This window comes from Anoplophora glabripennis, unplaced genomic scaffold (genome assembly GCF_000390285.2).
Source record: "Anoplophora glabripennis isolate ALB-LARVAE unplaced genomic scaffold, Agla_2.0 scaffold85, whole genome shotgun sequence".
In the NCBI taxonomy this organism is placed as follows: domain Eukaryota; kingdom Metazoa; phylum Arthropoda; class Insecta; order Coleoptera; family Cerambycidae; genus Anoplophora; species Anoplophora glabripennis.
In genome coordinates, this window is record NW_019416361.1 from 888,015 (window position 1) to 914,970 (window position 26,956).

Sequence of the window (26,956 nt, forward strand, 5' to 3'; positions counted from 1 at the left end):
ACAATCCGTTTTTAAAATTTTATCGTGTAAACCACTAAATATTTTCAATTCAGTGCTGTACATATAAAAAAAAAATTAAAAAAGTGAATTTTCCTAGACCAGATTCGAACCCGGGACCCGCGGTTGGAAGGGAAGGAGCATCTACACTGAGCCATCAGCGACTTCGTTTGTGCGTGTCGTATATCTGTTGCTTAACATACCATGTTTTTCGAAACATTTCATAAATCTAAGTAGCTTTTAAAACAAAACAAATTTGACTCAAACCTGTCAACATTATTGTTTGTGTGCATAGATTTCTCAGTGTTTTGATATTTTGTGTTAAATTGTGTTAAAAAACGAACTAAAAACAAAAAAAACTTCAACAAAAATATTTAGTAGTCGTGGATAAAGTATAGTATTCTACTCCCGTATAATGGGTATTATTCACTCGGTGATTTAGGCCACTCGCCTGCGGCTCGTGGCCGTAAACTTCACCTCGTGAATAATACCCATCATTATACGCTCGTTGAATAATATACTATTATCAGGAAAAAAGTTGTTAACAATTTAATCGTGAAAAAAATTTTTTTCAGTAGTTTTCTTTAAATAACTCAGCGGGATGACTTTGTACGGAAAAATTCTTAGGACATGATTTTGTTTGTAATAAAAATAGCTACAAAATGGCGGTGGTCCGATTACGAAATTTGCAATAAGCCGTGAGATTGAAAAAACTTTATAAAACGTCAATTTTTTAAAGTTGCTGTAAAAATGTCAATTATAAACTAAAAGTGATAAAACTTTCGAAAACTATAGTTCAATATACAGGGTGAGTTTTAAGTTGATACTTTCCTTTTAACACTGTATAGAATGCAAGAAAATAAGAAAATATTTCAAATAAAATTATGTCCGAAAATGCTTCGTTTCCGAGATACAGGGTGTTAAAGTTTTAAGGAAAAAATGCCTTTTTTATCAAAACTTTCCTAACACTCCAGATATTTCCACAAAATTTGGTACACTTCTTTTGACCATAAATTACATTTTTTGATGCAAAAGTTTTCAAAAAATTTCTACCAGTGGCGTTCGAACAGGATTTGCATTGAATTGTTTTAAAGAAAAAAAAAGTACGCCACTGCTTTTTCTTAAACTCAGTATTATATTTGTAATACTGATTTACTTTGGAGTTAATTTGGTCTCTTGATATTTGTTCATACGACGAACGGTTTTCGTTTAAAGAAATAAAAGCCATTTTGATGCATGGCAAAATCGCTAAAATCTGATATGGTGTTTTGTATGTAAAATTCGTTTTTGACTAATTTGTGTTGTATGTATCAGTGGCGTTAGGTTTTTGACTGTGTAAGAGGTTCCTAAAAGAAACAGCTTTTTTATGTAACTTTTTATTTATTAACTGTAAACCAAACGAGATAGGTACACATTTCTGTTAGTAAGAAAGATGCAATACCTATGTCCTAAGTTAAATTAAATGTTCGAAGTTGGCAACTACTGATACATTTTTTTCATTACATTTGAATTGTAGTAATGTAAGTAGTTGGCCTTACTTTAATACAAATTAGTACATTAATTTTTCCAAAAATAAAAAAAAACGGTGACGTATAAAACTAGGGTGACGTATAAAACCTTACCAAAACTGCAAAATGAAGATAATTGAATTTTGCAAATTGCTTTTGGTTTCTGCATATTTACACTATGTGCATACCAAATTTCAAGTGTCAGCAAAACTTCAAATAAATTTGGCAAAGTTTCGAGCTTCAGATGCCGATGGATGTATAAAACCTTATAGAACAAAAAGTTTTGCTCTCCTGATTTTCGGCTATAGCATCATTATTGTATATATATTGAACTATAGTCTTCGAAAGTTTTATCACTTTTTGTTTATAATTGACATTTATACAGCAACTTTAAAAAAATTACGTTTTATAGGTACCGTTTTTTCAATCTCACGGCTTTGTTATTGCAAATTTCGTAAGCGGACCACCGCCATTTTGTAGCTATTTTTATTACGAACAAAATCATGTCCTAAGCATTTTTTCGTACAAAGTCATCCCACGAGTTATTTAAAGAAAACTACTAAAAAAAATTTTTTCACGATTAAATTGTTAATAATGTTGTTTTTCCTGATAAAATACTTTGTCTGCAAATTAGCCTGTTATTGTACTCATCATTTAAAATATTCCTGTGTAGTTATTTTCGAGTTATCAAGGAAATGTCACCAACAGTAACTTTTCGGCCTCTGCCGACTGGACTATAAACGTTTTATGAAACTATCGAGAATAGGAACCGAATTATACGTTCGACTAACTTGTCGTATAGCGTCTTTTATTATATCCCAAAGTTTTTCTTCCATATTAGGTTACAGAGTTGTAAACAATTCCTGTCAAAAGTAAAAGTCTAACGGATTAAAATCCGGACAGCGACAAGGCCAATGAAAGTCATTACCTCGGGAAATCCAACGGATTGGAAATGTGTGATTTAAATGATCTCTCACCAAATGGCTGTAATGAGCAGGGGTAGTGGGTACCAACGTACATGAACTACATTTGTTGTCTAGTATTAATGGGTGTTCACCCTTGCTGGTAGAGCCTCAAAATAAAATTTCCTATAATCCCACACTGAAAATTCGTGTTGGAAGCGATGCTCTTTTATTGCGTGTGGATTTTCTTCAGTCCACACGTAAGAGTTTTTCCAACTAAAAGCACCTCTACAGGTAAAAACAGCTTCATCTGTAAAGGAAATTCTCCCGAGAAAAGTGTGATCCCTGTTATATAACTGGAGAAATCGTTCGCAAAATGTTAATCTCAGCGGGCGGTCTGACTCTAGCAAATTTTGTACAAATAGAAACATTGTAACTGCGGCGTGTGGAGTAGGTACAGTTGAAACGGTTTTGCGGCTCTTGTGACTGCTGACAAAACGACAAATATTAATTTCGGGATTTTCTTCTACTCCTTCTAGAATTTGTTCTTCGTCTTGTACCCTTCTTTGAACTTCCATTTCGTGAATTCGACCGAGAGTTTCCAGTTTCCTAATCTGGAATAAAGAAGCAAATAAAGGATGAGAAGGCCGTCTGCGATTCGTCTGCGAAGTTCTTCATATGTTCTCTTAGCAGCGCGTAACTAAAATGTACCTGTACATGTACCACTACCATGTCTCCCATTCGTAAATTCATTGTGACGAGGCATGTTCAGAAACAAACTTTTGCAAAATACAAATTTGACAGTGACATCGAAATTGTCATGTTGTTACGGATACGTAGTTATTTCCAAAAATATGGGGTATCTGTTAATAAATTTTTTTTATTGCTTTGCTTATTTAAAACACGCCCCAGAGTGTTTAAATCCAACTTAAAAAAACGCACGTTTTAAAGTTACCATGGCAATATCAAGAACCCGAGAAACGTCAAGTCTAAATGTCACCTTTTTAATTATTGATCTGACAGAAGTATCTACCTTGTAACGTCAAATAAAATATTACTAACAAATGTTTCAAAAGCTTTATTCAAATATTTAACATCTTAATTATTTAAATGAATGTGAAATGTGCAGTTGGTATTGTTTGAAATATTAATACTTCGGTTTTTTAAATCAGATGAAATGGTGTTCAAATTAATACATTTGACATTTTCTGAAGATAAGCAAGCACAACTCGTTTATCTGTATTTGTTACCTTTTGCTCTTCCATCCTTTGATGAACTTGTCGTATTCTTTTCTATAAGCGATTTTTGCGGTATTAATCGCGATTCTGCTTTACTATTTAAGTAATCAATGTTAGAAGTCATTTTTAAACAATATACAACTAGTAATAACTGTGGTGACAGCAATTAATCTTATGTGACAGTACAGTTACAAATTAATTTTTGTTTTCTCGTTTTCNAACAAGAGTACCTTTTTAACGTAAAACAGTTCGGGAAAACGGAATTTGCTGTCCAATTTGTTAAAAAGTCAAAGATGAAAAAGTTACACACGCAAAGTACCAAGGGCCCCCCCGTACCCACCCCAATGGACCTTGTGGAAATAAATGGATTAGTCCATCAAATTGCTCATCAAAATTTAGCTGCGTATACCAAATTTCATTCATTTATCACGACGCGAATGAGAGATATTGCAAAAAAATGATTTCCATTCCTCCCTCTTCAATGGGTCCCTGTGCCCTTAGGAAGCATTTCCGGACCCATGTTCATATGAACTTTTTTACTTAACTTACATCATAGAATCGGCCTGTTCAGGGTTGGCAGCTAATTATGAGACACCCTGTATACAACTAAACTAGTAATAACTGTGGTGACAGCAATTAATCTTATGTGCCAATACAGTTACAAATTAATTTTTGTTTTCCGTTTTTAAGACAACGAAAGGTATACTGATGTAATATCACAAATTCAACCATTTGACATTATTAGTTCTTATTTCCATTTTTTGTAGTATTAACTACAATATTTATGATTTCAACGCGTACCAATAAAAAAATAGCGTAAATTATTCGTGGATAACTGGTCTTTAAAATCCACTTATAATTTAATATACTATACTGTAATATCTTCATAACCGAGAATAATTTCGACTTTTGATAATACATTTTTTGTGTAGAATAAAATTCTCAACCTATTTCTGATAGTTCCGTGTAAAAATTTAAACGTACAAAAAAGTTACAGAAGAATATTCACAAAAGGTTGTACTAAATTGAACGATTTGTATGATTTAATAAATTGGAACATAATCTCTGGAGAGAAACTAAGCAGCAGTAAATTTTGCTCAAATCGGTTAATAACAAGAAATAAAAAAAGAAACTTTAACATCCTGTAACTTTTTTGCGATATTTTTCTTTTAAGCGAGTTTGGTTAAATCGACACCATTTGGGTTTTAAATTATACCCTTGAAGAATGTATCATTCGTTAGGTGACACCTTGTATAAAATGTTGGATATTTTGTGCTGTATTGACTTTTATACTGTTATGACCTCTAATAGATATTTTGAAAGCGTTCAGAGCCGTACTCAGGACAAATTTTAAATGATGGCTAAAACAAGCTAAAAACTTTTTGAAGCGATTACAATAGTAATATCATCTAATTCAGAATTAAAAATGACTTTAGATTTTGTCATAAAAATAGCAGCGACGTTGTTAGATATAAAATAACACAACTTTTTTCTAATCTGGGCCACCCCGTATCCCTTACCGTTTCCTAGATCCTAATGCTATCCCATCCTTATCTTGGACACGCTGTATTTCGTATTCAATAAACAAACTTTTACTATTTTGCATAGTACCATCAGTACGTTCCAAACTGTGAATCATCCTGTAGATTAGCTTTGTTATATAACAACCGATCATGAAGTCCTTGAAAATGGAAAAAATGTTGCTCTTAAATTTTTCTGTTTTGACACCAAATATCGGTTCTGAAAGTTATATCCTGTATTTATGTCTCTTGTGTGGTCATGATGTTTTTCATTTAAGAGTCTACTATCCTTTGTCATGCGCAAAGTTGACCACGAGTTGCAGTAAAGCTTATTCTAAAACTAAAGGAAAAAATATAATACCTGTAATAATAGTTATAACGAGCGTTCAAATAAAAACGTGGTCGAAGTTGGCTCTGACACATTGGACGTAGGGAGTAGCTTATAGCGACCAACTTAACCTCATTTCTCAACGAGCTGTATAGCACCTGTCAGTTTCAATAACGTTAATGACTATATAACTTTATTTTAAAGAATAATCGTGATAACAATAACAAACAATTAAAGGAGCTGCGGAAAGTGTCCCCCTCCTTGTTATAACAATAAATTAAAGCAGCTGCTGAAAGTGTCCCCCTCCTTGTTCCAAGCACTTTTCACACCTGTTCCTCAAAGAATTAAAGACATTTTCTAAGATGCTCGGGGTATTGTTAATTTCACGAATCTTGTCTATAAGTCGAGCCTGCAGATGGTTTAAATCAGGAATAGGCAGTTCAAAAATAGTGTTTTTAAGGTAAGGCCACAAAAAGAAATCACACGGCGTAATATCACATGACCTCGGTGGAAATTCATGTTCAGCATTGAGACTTATTAGTCGATTTTGGAAAACTTCCCTCAACATATTCATCGTCTCGCCTGCCGTATGTGCCCTTGCGCCATCTTGTTGAAAGTAAAAGTTTGTAATTTCGTTTTCTTCCAGCTGGTTAACAAAAGGAGCGATAATTTCTTCTCTATACCTTTGCGCAGTAAGAGTACCATTAAAAAAAATAGGTCCATAAATCCTCCTTCGATTGAGAGCACACCAAACTCCAATTTTTTGAGCGTGTAGAGGGCCCTCGACAAAAAAGTTATCTGGTTTTTCAGAAGACCACATTCTCATATTCTGTGAGTTTACGTAACCACTTAAATGAAACCAGGCTTCATCAGAAAAAAAGGTGATATTATGAAGTTCACCGTAGTTGTTTAAAAACCATTCACAAAATACAGCCCGTCGCGGAAAATCAACTTCATGAAGTTCTTGCTGACAAGTTAAACGATAGGAGAACAAACGCAAATCTTTTTTTAACACTGTGTGGCAGGTACCGACTGATACTCCCACCATTTGTGATAAAACACGTACAGAAGTTCTTGGCGCATTTTCCATTATTTGTTGGACATTTTCTTTTAATTCTTCAGTCCGCTTTTTAGGTCGGCCGCTTCCTTCTTTTCTTGTTACACTGCCCGTTTCACGAAAAACATTAACACAACGCTGAACTGCACTTTGAAAAATTTTGTACTCAACAACGCCGGGAAATTGATTTTGAAATTCTATGAAACATTCCTCAATAGAATACTTCCATATTCCATCAATCTTGCGTCCATTTCTAAAGTAGGACTCTATGATAAACACTTTTTGTTCTTGAGAAAACACCATTTTAAACGCTTTTTAAAACGAAAATATTCAAATTGATAGCGGCGATATAGCGCTTTGACAGATGACGTTTAAGTTCATTTGCTATACGCTACGCCCTACGTCCAAATTTTCAGAACCAACTTGACCACGTTTTTATTTGAACGCTCGTTATTAAACTATTCTTATCGAATTTACATTTTCAGCAATGTTGGGTATCCTTAACGGCGGCCTAGCAATATGGGTGGTCTTTGCTGTGTCCTACACAGCACTGTGTATAGTCCTATCTTTTAAAATATACTTCCTCAACTACGTGGTGAACGGAGTTAAGGAACTACATCGGGAAATTAAAACCAGGGGATACTCTACGGACGTATTCCTTCCAATTCGCAGAGGTAAATGTGTCTTTTGGTAATTTTTTCACGTTTCTTACAGCACTCTATTTCAGGTAGATTCATTTTCCTTCTAATAACTAACGCAGTTAACCTCGGTTTGCTCATAGCTGGTTTGTGCGTTTACCCTCAGAACCTCACTGACTTTGGAACCTTTCTCTTGGGATTGTTAATGGCAAATGCAGTCCTTCACGCTATATTCTACACGTCTATGAAGGTAACAATATTAAACAAAACGATTTTATTAACATGATCAACAAGTCTAAAAATACAGGGTGTTTCATAATAAATGTCTTTATTCAGGGGGGCCATGATTTTAAGAAAAAAAGTTCATACAGGCTGCCTCCTAAAAAACGCCGCAAGCCATAACTCCGCTATTCATAGTCTGATTTAAAAAAACAAAAAATTAAATGAAATGGCTCTAAATACACTATAAAGCGAGCCTATTAGAGCTCATTTACTATTTTTTTTTTTTCAAATGGCAATATAGTTTTTTTGTTATTTATTATTGTGCAGATATATTTTCCGAATCCAACGATGTATATGAACTTTACTTTTGTAAAACATTTATTACAGAAAAGACGACAAAATATTAGTCGATACCGCATTCGGCGCCCGGCCGCTGAAACAAATGTATTTTAACTAATCATCTGTGCCATGGAAAACAAAAAATAATGCAGCAAAGCAAGTAAAACTCAAAAGAGAATTTTGTAGTTAACAGAAAAGAAACAATATAATGAATATCAATTAAAAGAAAAACAATTTAATTAAATACATTAACGATTATACAAAGTTCAACATGGAATTGAACACAAAATACATTAAACAAAGAAAGAACAAACACAAAAAACTAAAGAAACTAATTGTAGCCGTCATCTATTGCCTGTACTTTTTGAGGGACGTGTGGCTTGAATTTGTGCTTTTTCAATACTGCATGTGCAGTTCTCTTTGATGCTGTATTATTATTAGAAATTTCCCGAATGGAAGTTTTTGGGTTTTCTTCAACGTTAAGAAGAACATTGAACTCGATGTTTTCATTAAATTGGAGTTCTTCTCGTTTTGGTTTCTTAAAAGCACCATAGTTTCTCAAATTTTCTTCGTCTTACAAATCTACGTAGTTCTGGAACTTCTCTGTAAAGAAATAGTTCCCTGTAAAGGCGGACTCCTGTACCAGGATTTTTATTACACCGAAAGTATACCTGAATTATGTCATTGATTCACAGCCACACAGAAAAAAAAAGTTGGGTATACTTTTTATGCGACATATATTTTTCGTAGTAATTTGGCCTCCTGAACACGAATCTGGGGTCAGAATTGGCCCATCACGTCACAATTTTTTCCTAACCTCAAAAAACTTGTGAAAAATAGTGAAAATTGATGAAAATTTACTGGGAAAATTTGGAAAAAAATTTATTTCCACATCAAATAGTACATTTTTATGTAAAAGACTCTGCTGAATTCAAATCCACTGTCAGAATTGAGCTAGAACGTGTGGTTTTTTTTCTAACCTCAAAAAACCGAGCAGGAATCGCTATTTTCAAATTCTGAGCGGATTTTGACCAGATTTTGTATAAAGGGGTTTTTTGGGTCGCTGATTACGAATATGAATTCACATTGTAAAAATTCAAGATGGCTGATCCAATATGGCGGGTGTACTTTTTTGAAATCCACCGATTTCAGTAAAATTTGGCATCATAAGGATTGCTGGTTGATCTCACCTTCATTAATCACACATCTGGAGCCAGATTTTCATAAATCAAGGTAAAATTTGTAGGCAGAGTCATAATTTTAGGCCGAGTAGGCGGCATTTTTTCGGCAAAGTCACATTTTTAGATTGAAGGCATAAGCAGATGCAGTGATGTGCTGTGTGGCAGTAATGTGTCCTTTTCCTTGAACTTTAAAATTATTAAGAAATAAAAGCATCTAAATGCCATAGGAAAACTGCATAGTAGTTAAAAAAATCTGATTGGAAAACCATAAGCCCATGCACGACTAAATAAATGAAAGAATAAAGTAGAAACTTTTTTGTCTTGTCCCATGGAAACAAGCACATCACACTACACATCATTACATGTGTAGAGTCCTTAAGTCATTTTTTTAAGCGAAGTCACATTTTTAGACGGAGTGGCATCTTTTACCTTGATTTATGAAAATCTGGCTCCAGATGTGTGATTAATGAAGGTGAGATCAACCAGCAATCCTTATGATGCCAAATTTTACTGAAATCGGTGGATTTCAAAAAAGTACACCCGCCATATTGGATCAGCCATCTTGAATTTTTACAATGTGAATTCATATTCGTAATCAGCGACCCAAAAAACCCCTTTATACAAAATCTGGTCAAAATCCGCTCAGAATTTGAAAATAGCGATTCCTGCTCGGTTTTTTGAGGTTAGAAAAAAAACCACACGTTCTAGCTCAATTCTGACAGTGGATTTGAATTCAGCAGAGTCTTTTACATAAAAATGTACTATTTGATGTGGAAATAAATTTTTTTCCAAATTTTCCCAGTAAATTTTCATCAATTTTCACTATTTTTCACAAGTTTTTTGAGGTTAGGAAAAAATTAAGATTCGTGTTCAGGAGGCCAAATTACTACGAAAAATATATGTCGCATAAAAAGTATACCCAACTTTTTTTTTTCTGTGTGGCTGTGTATTACTCATATTTTGCACTGTCGAGCTTATTTCAATAAATAACCTACTGTAAATGATACAGAAAGAGTATAATGTGTAAAAAACTGGGACACGAACGCTAAAATGATATTTCCTTGCTTTGTTGTATTATTTTTTGTTTTCCAAGCATACATGATTAGTCAAAATATGTTTGTTGTCAATTAAGCGACCAGGCGCTAATAATGCGAAATTGACTAATATTTTCAAGCTTTTTCTGTAATACATGTTTTACAAAAATAGACTTTATATACATCATTGAATTCATGATAGAATTCTGCACAATAATAAATAAAAAAAAAACATATATTGCCATTAAAAAAAAAAGTTGACCATCGCTTTTCAAAGAATAATAATAATAAATACGCCCCAATAGGCTCACTCTATAGTGTATTTAGAGCCATTTTTTTTATAATTTTTTGTTTTTTAAAATCAGACTATAAATGACGGAGTTATGGCTTGCGGCGTTTTTTAGGAAGCAGCCTCTATAAACATGTCCGTAAATGATTCGTTACCATGGCACAGGGTGTTAAAGTTTCAATAATTTTTCCGGTTTTTCTTTATATCTCCCACAGAGTTTGAGATATTAGCTCAAATTTGGAACTTAAGCTAATTTAGATTACCTCCATTAGCCCTTCCTAATAGTTGTCACGAAAAAGTCTCACCCTGTATACTTTTTCTGGGGTCGAGCCTCCTTTCAGCCTCGCAAACTTTCTTCCGGTACGACACTTTTCCGACACTTCCGGTTTTTTTATAGAACAAGGGTTTAATTCCTTGTTCAATTTGAACAGGGAATTAAACTCTTTGTTCTGGAAAGAAAGAGTGACGTACCAGAAAAAAGTTTGCGGGTTTGCGGGGCTGAAAGGAGGCCCGACCCAAGAAAAAGCATCACACTGTAGATCGTGACAACTATTAGGAAGGTCTAATGATGCAGGTAATCTAAGTTAGCCTACGTTCCAAATTTGAGCTACATATCTCAAAAACTGTGGAAGATATAAAGAAAAAACATAAAAATTATTGAAACTTTAACACCCTGTGCAATGACAACGAAGCATTTACGAACGTATACACTGTGTCTCAAAATGATGGAACAAAATTCATATGTTTTTTTTTCCAGTTGAAATATTAAAAAATCGCTGAAACAGTCAATTAGTAAATAGAAATTTTCACTTTTCTGCAATATTTTCTATTTTTTTGAGCCACGTTTGACAGACCTATAACATTACCGACATTTTTTTTTTAATAGGGCGCTCTATATTTGAGGGGTATAGATGCAAAACTCACATTATTCATAATTTTTCGAAATAGAGTTAGTGGCGCTATCTTGTTCACTCACATTTTCGTATTTATTTTTAAATTGTGAAATCTGTGAATTGTTTCAAAAGTCACATTCTCCTACGATCTGAAGTTGTCAAAACTCACATTATCCATATATCCACCAATGAAAAAAGCTTAAAGCGATAAACCATATTGGTTTATCGGTTTATCGGCCGACTGCCTAAGGAGAATGTGACTTTTGCTTCTCGTATTGTTTTGCTTTCCTAGATGGTTGGTTCCGTGTTTTTCTATGAGTTTCTGATTTCTGAAGATAGAGATTTTGTAAAAAATATTTCACTTCATCACTGATAATAGAACCGTATTCTAAGTATTTTGTGCAGCTTTTTATTTTGATTATGAACTACCATATTACATAAAAGTTTTATTGATATCGAGTTTGTTTCAAAGTTCCTTTAACTTCATGAATTTTGGTGTAAAAAATAATATTATGTAGAATAATTTGGAGCAAAACTACCATTATCCAAAAAGTTGTATCAAAACTCACATTATACAAACTTTAATTCACTTTCGTGGAGTCAAATATTGTTGTGCTGTCATTTCACCAATTAACAAGCAAAGTTAAAGTTCTAATACAATACCAAAAAAAATTTCAGAGTCTTAAGTCACTTAAAAAGTGAGAAATCCTTTTTCCTGAAAAATTTTAAAAAGTGGATAATGTGATTTTTGCATCTATACCCCTCATTTTATAGTATAAATAGATAGCCCTTCTAAAGACGAATTCAGCGATATGAGGTTGTATCTACTTGTCAAAAAATGGAGAAATTAAATGAAAACTATAATTTGGTACTACTTTTTATTTTATTACAGCAAATGTTCAAAGTGGCCCTCATTAACCATTGCACAAGGCCCAATTCGGTGTTCAAAGTTATCAGTTACATTTTGAATAACATATTGTGTTCTTATCTGATACGATTTTTCAATCCTTCGATAGTGTCTGGTCTGTTCACATACACTTTGCTTTTTACATAACCCCCACAAAAAAAATCTAGTGGGGTTAAGTCAAGGGAGCGTGGATTGCAAATTTAAGTGGCCCTCTTCTGCCTATACATCGATTTGGAAAAACTTCATTAAGGTAATTTCTTACATCGAGGCAAAAATGTCCATCTTGCTGGAACTAGACATCACCAACAGGCATATCGTGCTCATTAGCATTAGGAAAAATTAATTCCAGGGCTGGAATCAGCTGAAAACGCAAAAAATCCAAATAAATGTCACCTGCCAAATTACCCTCAAAGAAATAAGGTCGCAGTAGCCATTTCCTACTATTCCAGTCCAAACATTCACTTTTTCCGGCCGTTGTGTATGTTTTTCTTACATCCAATGCGGATTTTCTGGGCTGCAAAACCTAGTATTTTGTCTGTTCACGGTTCCGTTAAAGCAAAAAGTTGCTTCGTCAGAGAAAATCATGGAATTTGGGTTGTCTTTCAAATAAATTTCTAATTTTCTCGCAAAACTGTAATCTTCTGTCTGTGTCATCTGCCCATAGTTCTTGTAAGACGTTGACTTTGTAAGGATCCCACTTTTGAGACTTCAGAGTTCCATGACCTGAGGACTTCGACAAGTTGAAGTTGGCCGAGATAGATCTAATGGATCAATGAGGATTTTCAGTAACGACGAGCATCACATTTTGATGGTCATTTTTGCTCACAGTTCTTCGTCTTCCTGATTCAGGTAAATCTTTTATAGCTCCAGTTTCTTCAATCAGTTTCAACTTTTTGAATACTTTACTTATTGTAGCTCGACTAATTCTCTGGTCTGGATAGTTATGGTGAAATAAGTCGCATACCTCATGTTGACTACGGATTTTATCCAATCATACTTAAAATTTCAATTATCTGTTTTTCGCTTAATCGGGCAACCCTTTTTCAAAATAATTTAACAACGAATGAATTAGAACTAAAACGATTGACGTATACCTATTAGGTACTCTGGTGAATTTTATGTGTTTATCGATGTGTTTTTTTTAGAAAAAAAAGCTTTAAAGTAAGTAGAAAAAGATTAATAAAGAGGAAGTACGTTTTTTAAAGTACAGAAGAGACTGTGATTGTTTGAACTAGTCGTCAGTACGACATAAAAGACAATTTTTTACATTTTTTTGAAAACTATGACAAAATAGTAGGTGTAACCTTATATCAATGAATTCGTCTTTAGACGGGCTGACTATTTATACTATAAAATATAGAGCGTCTTATTAAAAAAAATGTCGGTAATGTTATATGTATGTCAAATATGGTTCAAAAAAATAGAAAATACTGCAGAAAAATGACAATTTCTATTTACTAATTGACCTGTTTCAGGAATTTTTTAAAATTTGAACTGAAAAATCATTCATCATTTTGGGACACGGTGAACTATATGAACTTCTTTAGTTAAAATCATGCGCAGATTCACCCTCCCCCCCTCCTATGGTATTTTAACGCGCCAAATTCGAATTCGACATTATAGTTTTATTTTTTATTCAAGCACCCACAGTATTTGAATATAAATCGCTTTAAAATCCTGAAAATCCGGAAAAGTCGCGGAAAAGCCGAATATTGGGCATCAGCAAAAAGTTTGTTTAGACCGAACAGACAAGTTCGGATTCGTGTCAAAATACATACCGGGTGTTCAAAAAGTTTAGAACCCCCCCTCGATCCCAGAAAATACGGCTCAAACAAAAAAATGATTAGGACAAAAGTTGCAGGGTTTTGAGTGAGCAATCTAACGGTGACCTTGACCATCTGAAGGTCATTTAGAGGTCAACCAGAAAATTTTAAATGGAACCGTATATTTTTGACCCCGGAAATGGAGAAAATAAAAATGTTTACGTTCGGATATGACCTTGACTATGACCTTCAAGGTCATTTAGAGGTCAAGTTGAAAATTTTAAATGGAACCGTATACTTTTTTTGCCGTTTTTCGTAAGAGCATTATTAAACTTAAGTTATTTGCTTACGTTTGACGTTACAGTCACCTTTAGGTCATGGTCAAAGACATGGTATAGGTCATTTTTTAATTTTACGCTCACTCAAAACCCTGCAACTTTTGTCCTAATCATTTTTTTGTTCCAGCAGTATTTTCTGAGATAGAGAGGGGGTTCCAAACTTTTTGAACACCCCTAAGTTACAGTATATTTGGCCCAATGATCATATTTTGCTCTCAAAATGATCCGGTAGCATTTGTGCTCCTTCATTTAAACACACCCTGTATACGTTAATTTACTAATTTAGGAAAATAAATATCATCGCGTTCGAAGTAACAAATAACCACATATTTTAACAACGTTAACTTCGGTTATTTTTAATATAAAAACAATTTACTGAATTAAAAAGTGTACGTAAGTGAGATATCTTCAAAATTATATTGTTTATTTTAGTGCAAATATAACTATTCGAATTTTACAGTTAATACATGGCGAAAGGATATGTTTTGAGGCTGTTTGCTATGGACTCTTGAGCATAGCGGCGTGGGCAGCGGCGTCGGTTTTCTTTTTAGACCCCGCCACGCTTTGGACTGTAAGTATTTTTTTTAAGTACTTACTACATTTTTATTATTAATTTTCCTTCAATACATTTAACACCCTCAATCTCTAAAGCAAAAAGTTTTAGCATGGGTGTACATACGAACTTTTCCTTTTACATCCCGAGAAACTTTTTTAGTAACATCCTGTATATGACTTTAGAAAAAAAAATAGTTCAACAACTTTAGGCGAAATATTAATAATAAAAATATTTAGGTAACCCCGGCTGAATCTCGACAGTGGAACCAAAACTGCATTCTACTGGGCTTCTACGACAAACACGATGTCTGGCATCTGTTGAGTGCCCCAGGGCTGTATTTTACTTTCATGTACTTGATGTGTCTTGACGACGACATTGTCGACAAGGATCAATGCGAGATACCAGTGTTTTAATGTTGCTATTTAAGTAGATTTTTTAACTTGATTATATGTTAATTAGCATTGTTTGTTGATGTGTTTAACTGAAATGAAAACTGAACGAAAAAATATAGGTTAGGTAAATATTATTTATATAATAATATTAAAAAAACTGCTAGACAATCATCATGAAGAAGTGGATCGAGTCAACATGATACAATCACTATTTATTCTTCGCTTTTACCTTAATGTGTTTAGAAAAGGGACCTTTTACAGTCTTTTATACATGTTTTAAGTGTAAATGAAATTCGTACAATGTGTAGAAACGAAAAATGTACATTTCAGTATAGCAGATCCTTTTATTTACACGAAAACGGTTTCGAAGGGATGTGTATACCTACAGGTTTGAAGAATCAGTAAACGATTTCTAAAGTGTAAATAAAAAGATTCGGGCCATATTTGAAGTTGGTGCTGTTATTTTATCTGTGATTTTTAACTTAAGACAATTAAACAATTTATTACAGATAGTGTTTTATTATCGCGTTCAATTTACATTGAGGGAAAAATCTTGTATGAAACTAATAGAAAGTTTCAGTTTTTGTATTTATTTGTTATACAGAGTGATTCAGTCATAATGTCATTAATTTTAAGGGAAGATAATGAAAAATGAGTAGAATACGAATATACTATTAAAAAAATTTGAAAGTATCTACATATTTACCCTGAAAAAAATTACTTACCTACCTAGAGAAAAAAAGCGATTTCGAGTTAGATAAATGCATATTTTATGAACAAATAAATAGAAATATTTGATGAACATTACATTTTATTAATTATTATGAATGAATATTTATAGTAATTGTACAGTTCAAGGCTCAATATTATCTTACTGATCCATTAAAACAGCATGACGCGACGTACTAGTAGAACCTTGAGTTGAAGTGTCATTGTAAAGAATCCAGTTGGCTATTTCATTTTTGTTACTTAAACTGTCGACAAAATAACTTTCTGCAATTGTGGCTGATTTCCACCCACCATGTATCTTGATTGCTAATACATCAACTCCTGTATTAGTAAGTAACGTTGCCGATGTTCTTCGGAATAAATGGCCTGTATATGTTTCAGGATGTTCTAGTTTCAAAAAACTGTGCAATCTTATTAGGAATCATATAAAGGGTATTCTTGTCGACTGGTTGGTTGTAACGTCTACCTCTACCTGCATAAAAAAGAGTGAAATTTCAGTTTTAATTTCCATTCTAATCTTGATATATTTCTTGATAATTTCTAAGTGGGAAACAGAACCCTGACGAGAAATGATTGTAAACGTACGTGACATACCATTTTTAGAATCTGGGATTGTAACTACAAAAATGTCATCGACATTTTTGAAATTGACCTTGTCCAAAGTACTTAAGTTTGTATAACTCATCAGAACGGCATGCTCAAGCAATGCCTAAGACCGTCACTACACTAGCAAATATGTGTTATCGGGTGCCTGAACAAAAAAATCGTTGGCTTGTTCTATAGCCGTCATTCTTACGTTTCAAAAATGCTCTCAGCTTGGGGTATTTTGATATATCCACGTTCTCTTCTATGAAAATAGTTGACTTAATCATTGAGTATCTATTCACTCCACAAACTCGCTGGTAACTTTAAAGTTCTTGACTTCTCCATGAAATATGCCAGCCAACAAAATTGCAACTTTTATGCAGCTTTGTTTATAAACACCTTAGGAACGACAAAATCCAAACAACCAAGACGAGTTTTCAAGATTTCGAATGTCAAAATGAATTGATTAAGAAATGTCAAAAAATAAAACCTAATCTTTATTTCATGAACCATAGATAACTGTGGAAGCAGATAAAATGTTATACACCACGCAGCAGTTAAGTATAATTTACCAGTCTCGGACTCTATTGCCAGCCCTCGCTCCGCTCGGGCGCAAAATCGTCGTCGACTGGTAAATAATACTTATCTCCTTTATGGTGTAAATAATAACTATTTTTACATTTTAAATATTAACAGTATTATTCATTTGTTAATAAAAATAATTGTATAAGGATAATAATTGTTGTCGAATCTTAATCATTAGTTTGTAGTACATATACCTAGTGACTTAATTACTTTTCAAAGAGTAGTATGGTACCTACCTATTTAAAATGCCAATACGGCTAAAGAAACACTTATCCCTACATAGCACTTTGCGAATAGACTTGGGATCCCCTGCACTTTAATTTTGAAACCAATTGCAAAATCAAGACGATTGGGGAAATCAGCTGTTTCCCTTCAACGTTCCAATACTTTGTAGTCCGCCGGCCGGCGTGTTTCCTGTTGCGAGTAGGGCGCCGACTTAACGGGAGTTAAGGGCTAATTTGCTTATTTCTTAAAAGATCGAGTAAAAATTTTTACCACTACTACCTACTGCGCAGCCGCGAAAAGTCAACGGAACATGTAGAGGAGAACATCATCAACCATTACTGTGCATGCCTAGGATGTAGTGTGCATCTGCATTGTTATGGATGAAATCCGTATTAATTAATTTATTTAAAGGCATAGGTTTGTACATTTGGCGATAACAGTTAAAAAGTTTTAGTAGTGATATAAGATAGCTTTTCTAATAGTAAACAGAGGTAGGTATACAGAGATTGTACACAGCAAATATTTTAATTCATTTTAGTTGCTTAAATTACTTTTTAGAACTAAAAATTTAATATTTTAATTCTAAAGAAATCTTCAATTCTCAAATAAAATGATTTGATGACGATGAAATTTATTTTCTCAATGTATGTAATATTTAAGTATCAGGGTTTAAGTTTTATGTAAAAAAACATTTATTGAGACATATTTTCTACACGTCATAATATATAAACGCAAACTACGCCAACAGGTGAAAAAACAGCACCGAATATTCCAATACAAGTCTGCAGTAGCAGATAGGCAGTCTCTTCTTTGCCAGGTGCATGTCTGGAATATAACATCAGTATAGAATAAAAAAAAATAATCTTTTATACTCGTGTAACTTTAAAACAAATAATATTACGTTATACACAAGGTGTTCTACAAGCTCTGATTGAAAATATGAAATAATATTTTTTTAAAATGCTTGTAACTTCTAAACAAAAACGAATCGGACACACGTTGTCGTAGAACACCCTGAAATATGAAAAAGACTCCACTTACTTTGTCACATTTAGAAACGCAATGTTGAACAGGTACCCGCTGGAAATGAAAAAACCTCCCAATATTAAAATATACTGCCAGTCGTGCGGAAATAAAACAGGAAGATGTTGCCGTGGTAGGGCGTTGCAAAAAATGAACAGCGGTACGAATAGTATCATCCTTAAGACAGCTATGCCCGACAGCCAAGGTCCACTTAAAGTCTAGGAACAGATTTTTAATTTTAAATTAACGTTGCTTACGAACATTATTCATAGGTACCTTTGTGAAAGCTGCCGCTAGTACCCTTCCTATTAAGGCGCACACGTCACTGAATAGAAAAGTTATGACAGCTACAAAATATTTATCTGGAACAAGCAGAAATAATTTCGATTGCACTATAGGACAGATGATACCAAAAATAAAAAATAAACAAAATAGTTTATTTTACCTTGGTGCGTAAATGCACTATTTTGGTGAAACGTTTTCAAAAGAACTGCTCGAACAGAGAAATAATTAAGGAACAGTTCTAAACTGTTTTTTTGAACCGTTTATTCGAAAACGTTTCAACAAACGGTTCCAAAATAGTATTTCCAAGAACCGGTTCCATAGTAACGGTTTCAAGGTAACAGTTCCAAAGTAACGATTCCAAAGTAACGGTTCCAAAATAATGTTCGAAAAAACGGTTCCAAACTAATTGTTTCAAGGAATGTTACAAATAATTGTTATAGGTAACGGTTTCAACCAACAGTTCCAACTAACGATTCCGATGCAACGATTGCAAGGTAACGGTCACTTTATAATGATTACAAAGTAACAGTAACGGTACAGAGTAACCCTTAGTTTGCAACCATTAGTTGGCATCGTTATAGCAACGGTTGTCATGTACACATTACAAAGTAACTGATATATCATAGCGGTTATAAAGTAACCGATACATAGCGACGGATACAAAGTAGCAGTTACTAAAGTTTACATAAACTGTTTTGCTTATTTTTACCAGATAAATGTCCCTTTAATGTGCAGACCCTGTATCGCTAATGGCGGTTTTCCACTAAACAGACAGTTGAGTTTATGTCATGTTTGTGTTTTCTAGAACCTGAAAAACAAAAACAAAACTGAAACAAACCCAAAACTCTTGTTTCCATCAAGCGGGCTACATTTTGTTCGAGTTTTGTTTTTGTTTTCGGTCCATTTCCACTGGTTGGCGCGAAGAAGTCAGAATACATTTTTCCAATAACCAATGAACATGTTTAGAGAAGATTTTTTATTCTTAGTTATGGCTGGTTTATACTGAAGTCCTTGGAAAAAAAGTATATGTATATATGTACGGTTGAAGTGGTTACTTGGTTAGTTAGTTATGTTGTATACTAGCCAAGTAAACACCTTAACCGTACACATATATATTTTTTAATAGCTATAATTCATTAATGATTAAAGTATTGTTTTTGGGAAGAAGAAAACGCCAACATAGATATTGGGTTGGATCACTTAAATAGAAAACACAACAGGACCGTTTCCACTAAACAGACTTGAGTTTCAAAACACGTCGAAACCTTTTGATGTGACCGCTTTCGAGCGGGACCCGAAAAACAAAACTCCAACTGTCGCAAAACACACCAGTCTTCAAAAAGTTTGCGAAAAGTTACAGTTTTGTTTTATTCGACACAAGTTTGTGTTTTGTTTTTGTTTTGTCCGTTTAGTGGAAAACCGCCTTTACGTAATGAGAAAATCTGTCATTGAAACAATTCTTACCATTCCAAGAGCTCCCTTGACCGTAATATTCCGAAACCACCAAAGAAGCGATTGACGGATGGGTGGGCACAAAAGCCAAAGCACTTGCCGTCACGATTACTAGACTAGACCAAATCCTAGTCGACACCTCCATCAGCTCTGGTACTTTTATAATATCCCTCTTAGTGTCTTCCACGCTGTTATCTATATGGTACTGGTAGTAACAGACATTTTTGCTGACGTAAAAGAGGACCAGAGTTGCTGTTGTTAAGATGCTTCCCAGCGTGAAGTAAATGAGAGCGGAAGCCTCGGAAGAAGTTCCTATGGCCAATGAGAGGACCTGGAGAGCTGAACTGAAGATTCCTCCTACCCCTTGACCGATGAGGAACGTTTTCATGTACCCCGCGGGAAATTTCGATAAGAGCACGAAGGAACTTACCTGAAATAAGGCGAGTATCCCTAAAATTAAGTTAGAGTTAATCTGAAATTTTGCCTAAATACTAAATTTCGAAAGTTCAAATTTTCGTTAACTGTAAAATTGCATATAACGCTCGTCAAAATTAGTAAAATGAAGTATCAAGTTCCAAAATTGCAGGCAGTAGTCATAAACAAATCAAACCACAATATTTACTATTTCTTAATGCGATAAAATAATTTTTGTATTCTCTTTAAGGAAATTGTAATGTACTGTTCATTTCGCGTAGTGTTCCGATATTTCTGTCTTAACGTCGTGTATAAAAAAAAATTGAAGCTGCAACTTCTCGAAATCTTGTTGTCAGTTTGTCATTCAAACCTCGTCGAAACCCTTTCGGATCTAGTGCTGTGATTGTCGTGGATAATACGTCTTACCATAGTTGACAAATAGAAAAATTGCCAACATCTGCATGGAGAAAAGAAAAAATCAGTGGAAAATATATTATATATATATAGACGCCATGCTAAAGATAGATTTATTAGCACAAAAAGGGAAAGCCAAAGACAGAATGTGTAGTAGATAAAGTGGCTAAAGCTCACAATGTTACACTTTTTCCATTGCCACCATATGTGGCACGAAATAACTTTAAATTAGAAGATAATAGAAGTACTTCTGCATAAAGAACAATGAACGTGGGACCTCGACACAAGAGTTGAAGTTATTATATGATAGCGTTAGTGACAGTGATCGTGATAACTACAACAAAAATTAGTGATGCTTGTGATGGTTCTAGTGTTTTATCGGTGGTACATTTGTCAGTGGTGTTTGTACTTTTAGTTGCTTTACTTACATTTCCTATCAGTGATACCAAAGTGAGTGCAAATTCCTAGGGATAATCTAGTTTCTAATAAAATCTACATATCTGTTTGTTGTTCTATATTAAATGATTTTTGGAAGCTTCCAAACTGATACGTCCATGGAATCGCATTCCCCGCACATCTTAACCCACATACAGATCTATAGGTTGAATGAGCCACTGCCTGCTATTTTGGAAATGTAGTATAAGTAATTTAAAGGTTTCTCATTTTACTTTAATTTTATGTTAGTTTTAACTAATAAGTAATGTTTTGAATATATCATGAGTCCTTACCATTCATTATTGCCAAAATCGTCATCGTCAACGCAAAGAACAGTACTTGCCCTACACATTAGATAAAGATAGAAAAAAATATTTTTATATCTTATAAGAAGTAACAAAGATCAATACACAATAATACAGGGTGTTTCTGAAATAAGTGTGTTTCTTGAAAAGGGCGATAGAGGGCATGAAAATTAGTAACTTTTATTAAGCAATTGATAGTTTAAAACACTACATTTTAAATTGAAAAAAAATTCACATAAAGGTTTAAACAAATTTAAAGGCGTGTGGCAGCCAGCTGTACCATTGATGTCGAAGTTACTGCGCGCCGCAGCGCGAAAGAGCTGATACGGTTTTGACATTTTAAATTTTGTGTTCGAAAATGCTGAAATTTATTCAAATCCCGTTTGTGCTAATAAACATGCCAACAAACAACGGTCAAAATTAGTCCCACTACATGCAAATGGCGGACAATAGGCGTTCCGTACACATTTTGTTTCATACATCTCCAAACAAAAATTCCAGAAGGTTTTGAGGGTTGCTTGTGGTATGCAGCAAAATAAAACTCTCTCTCAACGGTAAAATAAAAGTGTTTTTATTGAAAGTTTGTGAGAAAAAAGGTTGTCGAGCCGAGCGTTCGCTGGAGAGTCGTCTTGGTGTGTAGTCGCTTGCAGGTATAAGTATCTGGTCCTTGGCGCCAATCTACCGTAGTTCTCCTCCGGGAGCCAAATCCCGCGTTGCACATTGTTTCTTGTCGCTTGCAACGGTTAGGCCGTCCGGCGTCAGACTGGCGCTCTTGACGTAATACTTAAAATGGGTCACTTGCGGACATGTGTACCCACAGTTCATACCCGGACTTCGTGCTGGCCAACGTATCCACCTTTCCGGAAAGTTGATATGTAAAAATTCACAAACTGTACGAGAAACGTAGGGAGGGACACCTTCATGCATAAAGAACATTGGGGCATGGACTTGTAAAGGGACGTCTTCACCTATGTAGCTAGTCCGAAGTATTCTGGCCGTGCACGTGCACAAGATGCACAGGGTCGGCTTACATTTATGGTAAATTTTCTTAATGAATTTTCTCGAAAACGGAAGCGTTTAGACCATCAGTTGCTTAATAAAAGTTGCTCATTTTCGTGGCCTCTATAACCCTTTTCAAGAAACGCGCTTGTTTCAGAAACNCACGTGCACAAGATGCACAGGGTCGGCTTACATTTATGGTAAATTTTCTTAATGAATTTTCTCGAAAACGGAAGCGTTTAGACCATCAGTTGCTTAATAAAAGTTGCTCATTTTCGTGGCCTCTATAACCCTTTTCAAGAAACGCGCTTGTTTCAGAAACAACCTGTATACCTACAAGGTTGACCATAAAAAATTCGATATCTAGAGGTATCGGTCCCCTCATTTTCGTTTAACGTGTAGGTAAATATAAAGTATTAATGTATCGTTTAAAAAAAAAACTGAATGATTTAACGTATACCATACTCACATGAGTCCGTATTTATTTTTATCAGCACCGTTGATAAAATAAAACTGCTAGCCAAAACAAACAGGGACGCGAGCACTCTCGTCCTAGCTCTTATTTTGTATCCAAATATCGTCGATAGCATCAGACATATTATCGTAGGCACCGATTGGGCAATCGTCGACCCGGAAGCAAAATACGACTGAAGCTGAGATCTGTCGTTCGGATCAATGGTTTCTGCTGATGTGTTCCTGAACTTGTACATCCAATACTAAAAAACGATAATCAATAACTGAAGCCGTAATCACAACAATGAATAAAAAATAAAAGTAATTGATAAGTAGATGAATGATTGTGGCAAGTGTTTGTAAATAACTACATTAAATATAAACAATCAAAAAATGAAAGAAAATGTATATAATTAATCACAGGTTTGTTTCCGCAGAGAATCCCTGATAGTTTGAAAACTATTTGCAATGCGCATGGTCGAGAATTGGTGCTGCGCGAATACTGTTCCTTCTGTTAGCTACTTCCTAACCTCATTTCATTTTTGAATGATTTGTTTGTCAGTTTTAAAAAAGGTAACACTACAATAATGACCCTACTGCACAAGTAATTATAAAATAAAACTGCATTGGTACGTTTTTCAATGCAATATAGTTTATAGCTTTTATTTATAAAATTTAACATTTAACATCTTGCTTCTGTTCTTTATTTTTCACTAAATTTACTTGTACGCATGCGTCGAACTGGTGGTTTGATGATAGTCAGCTAACTGTCATCAAACCGTTTGAGATTGGTTTCAAATTCTGCAAGACCAACGAATTATCAGTTTTGAGACTGAGTGAACAAACCTATAGAGTACTTACGTCATTAGCAGTTACAAAAAATGATATTGGCAGTAGATGCATTATACCAAACAACAAAAATAGTAAATGGACCATGTAAAATGCGTCGTTTGGTGGAGGTTTCATACTGCTTAGCTTCTTTGTCTGATTCTCCATTGCACTTGTATCTAAAGATGACCCTGCAATAACATTAGTATGTATTAACTATACATTCCATTCAAAATTAATAGTTGCAATATGACTATAAAAACTATCTCAATTGTCTCTTATATACAGGGTGTATCACGAAGAGGACCCAGTAGGATTATCTCAAAAAGTAGTCAAAATTGAAATCTGAAAATTTGTATAGAGGGGTTTATTAAAAAGATTTATTCAATGAAAATAGTGTCAACTTTCTCGCACTTCCGGTTATAACGGAAGTCATCATCAACTCTGTTATTTCAAATGGAACACCCTGTATATTTTTGCATTTTTTAATTCTATGGTAAATTCTAGACTAATTTCATATAAGGTACTATAGGCCAAAATGTGACAGTTTTCAAATTATTATCAATTTTCAAAAAAATTGAGGATGCAAGTGATTGTTGCAAAACAGAATAACTCCAACATTTAGCTTAATTTATTAATTAAATTTGTCGTGGATAATTCAAAAGCAATGGAATTCAACCAGTTTATGTCAAATTTGCAAGAATTCATACAGAGTGTTTAAGAACATGTGGCCAATATTGTGACGTTAAAGTTGAATTTACCCAAATATTTCAAATGGTACACCCTGTATATTATTACATTAATGGATGCACAATTAAATTGTCTTTAAAATGAAATTGGAAATTATTGATATCAACACAGAAAAAGCTACGGTGGATTTGATGCATTAAAGAATTGAACAACTTATCCAAAAAAATTTGGGAATAGATGCGGCATGAGAAATGGAGATAATCACGTAAAAAAAAATTGTAAAATCCTTATAGTTTCCGAGAAAAAAATTATTGAAGTTATAGTACATTCAACCACTACATAGCTGGACAACTGTAGTCACTAGCGTCATTCGCAATACGCGTGGAGAGCAATGTGACTCCTAATACTGAAATCCGTCGTTGCGGTAGTTTTTACCTGTTATCTGTGGTGTTTACAACAGTTTTTATTAGTTAGTGTCAAAAATGGTTTGCGTGTATAGCAACTCAGAGTTAATGGATATCGTTTTAATTTATGGTGAAGCAAGACAGCATTTGTATTATGGTGAAGTATTTGTGTTATGGTGAAGCAAGACATCATTTGTGTTAGTTCGTAGAAAGTTAGTAAGGCGGACCCAAATGTGTTTACATGTTAGTGGATAAATTTTTGAACAATTGTTGTTGTAATATCGTGTATGTCAAATGATTTTATTATTTAAAAACACAAATTAATTTTATTAATAATTAATAAAGGCAAAAGCATTTGAATTTGCCGATATAAAATAGGTGCTATAAAATTCTATTTACTTCTTTCCTTGCGAAAGTTTTTGTCCGTTTTTATCACACCGCCATGCCGGTCGCATTGTGCGGGGTCAGGTTTTACAGTGAACCAGTTTCCAGTGCCGTGCAAAAGTGTATTTTTAAATCAATTTCGAACTTTTTTGGATAAGTTCTGAATCACCCTGTATATAAAATAAATGTAAGTGATGACAAAAATATTTTCTTGGAGAAATTTCTAATGACAGCAGATCACTTGACTATAATTATTGGGTAACCAAAGCAAAAACTTTATCATGTACGACTTGATTGTTTTATATATTTTTAAAATATTAAACTTTTTAGCTTTAATTAAATTTATTCAATATTTGAGCGCATAAAAAACGTCACTGCGGTTATTAAGTAAAGAACACTTACTGAACTTAATACTTAATATACTATTACATACCTTCGAATTTAACGCAATTTTTTTAAGTCTTCAACAAAAAATCTGTTTCTAAAAATATTAACTATTCCAACAAATGCTAATCATCGTAATATATGTAGCACTGTGGTATTCAGATGGAAAATCTAGCCTTATCAAGTTATTACGTGGATTACACCATTAGATTGAAAGGTATTAACATATTTAAAAAACCTATTATCTAGAGAGCACAAATGACAATTATTTTAAACTAGCATTAAAATGACGAAACATATGTATTGTTCTCGCAAAGAAATTTTTTGGTAACTTACTTTTTTCCAAGGCAAAATACTGATACGCCTCTTTTGAATTCTCCATTATAAAAACGCACAAATTAATACTAGGTACTGCTTAAATGAGTAAGTCAATGACAATTTTCTTTCGACTTCAAGAAATGTTATCATAATTATTCTACCATTACAGTAAACTTAAAATGTATAGGGTGGCTAAGTAAACGATATCTTAGTTTTAGGAAAAATTATGTAAATATAAATCATAATTAATATGCTTATAGATAGTGATGTACTTAGTTGCAACATGTTTTGAATATATTTCAACTTAATAGAAGCTCGTGATAATTTCGAAGTAACCCAAACTTTGTTTTGTCACAAAAATAGCTCATTAAACAAATTGCGAATGTTATACAGACTTAAAAAACATTAATGTACCTTCAAGTGTCATATTCAACTCAGCGAACTCCGTTATAAATAGCCAAAGGTATTCTAATCATCTACGAATACTCCTTTTTTCATCACTACACTTGTAAACAAAATGACAAGATATACAATGCGACTGAGGTTTTCTATATTTAGGACATTGCCAGGCACAATATTTCAGTGATCTAATTTTATATCACACACCAAAACGCACTGTTTTTTTTAAATTGAACATATTTAATCATTAATCTAACTGACCTAATTCATTGACCTACCTTAATAATGAATTGTTAATAGTCATCCTTACACGAATTTGTTCGATAGAAGAACCTTTACCAACGTATTGAAACTTTTACTACATCGAAACAATGTAATGGGGGGGCCATCGTTATACAGGAAGAACGTCGTTATATTACAATTAAATAGAAAAAGTTAATTTATATGGTCGAAAATCTTGTTGAGATCAAAACAGATGTTTGAAAAATAAGACCGGATTTGATTACGGCTTTTTTATTTCACTGGGTTGAAGACTGTGTCCAT

The 26,956-nt window shown here is 33.7% G+C and overlaps 3 protein-coding genes across 6 annotated transcripts in view; 1 reads left to right on the forward strand and 2 right to left on the reverse strand.

Moving 5' to 3' along the window:
• The window catches only part of LOC108917153 (SID1 transmembrane family member 1), a 37,456-nt gene extending 21,846 nt beyond the window's left edge, over nt 1-15,610 (forward strand). For 2 of the 3 annotated variants that reach the window (XM_018723625.1, XM_018723627.2), the window contains exons 11-14: nt 7,036-7,224; nt 7,278-7,438; nt 14,615-14,725; nt 14,947-15,610. In XM_018723625.1, the coding sequence (XP_018579141.1) occupies nt 7,036-7,224; nt 7,278-7,438; nt 14,615-14,725; nt 14,947-15,123 (638 nt within the window). In that variant the 3' untranslated portion in view covers nt 15,124-15,610. The remainder of the gene's footprint in view (nt 1-7,035; nt 7,225-7,277; nt 7,439-14,614; nt 14,726-14,946) is intronic. The other variant, XR_001964796.1, reaches the window with a different exon arrangement.
• A 2,290-nt stretch (nt 15,611-17,900) lies between these two features.
• LOC111691436 (equilibrative nucleoside transporter 1-like) lies at nt 17,901-21,574 on the reverse strand. Of its 2 annotated transcripts, none has more exons than XM_023454252.1 (5): nt 21,543-21,574; nt 19,999-20,436; nt 18,526-18,611; nt 18,268-18,467; nt 17,901-18,051 (listed from the first exon to the last, which is right to left on the reverse strand). In XM_023454252.1, the coding sequence occupies exons 1-5, from the start codon at nt 21,565-21,567 to the stop codon at nt 17,943-17,945; spliced, it is 858 nt and encodes a 285-aa protein (XP_023310020.1). In that variant the 5' UTR covers nt 21,568-21,574; the 3' UTR covers nt 17,901-17,942. The 2 variants fall into 2 exon arrangements, with proteins under 2 accessions (XP_023310020.1, XP_023310021.1); XM_023454253.1 differs by having other exon boundaries at nt 19,999-20,416; nt 21,543-21,562.
• Nucleotides 21,575-23,002: 1,428 nt separating this feature from the next.
• On the reverse strand, nt 23,003-26,120 carry LOC111691435 (equilibrative nucleoside transporter 3-like). The gene is made up of 3 exons (XM_023454248.1): nt 26,033-26,120; nt 23,868-24,025; nt 23,003-23,269 (listed from the first exon to the last, which is right to left on the reverse strand). The coding sequence occupies exons 1-3, from the start codon at nt 26,076-26,078 to the stop codon at nt 23,003-23,005; spliced, it is 471 nt and encodes a 156-aa protein (XP_023310016.1). The 5' UTR covers nt 26,079-26,120.
• Nucleotides 26,121-26,956: the final 836 nt, after the last annotated feature.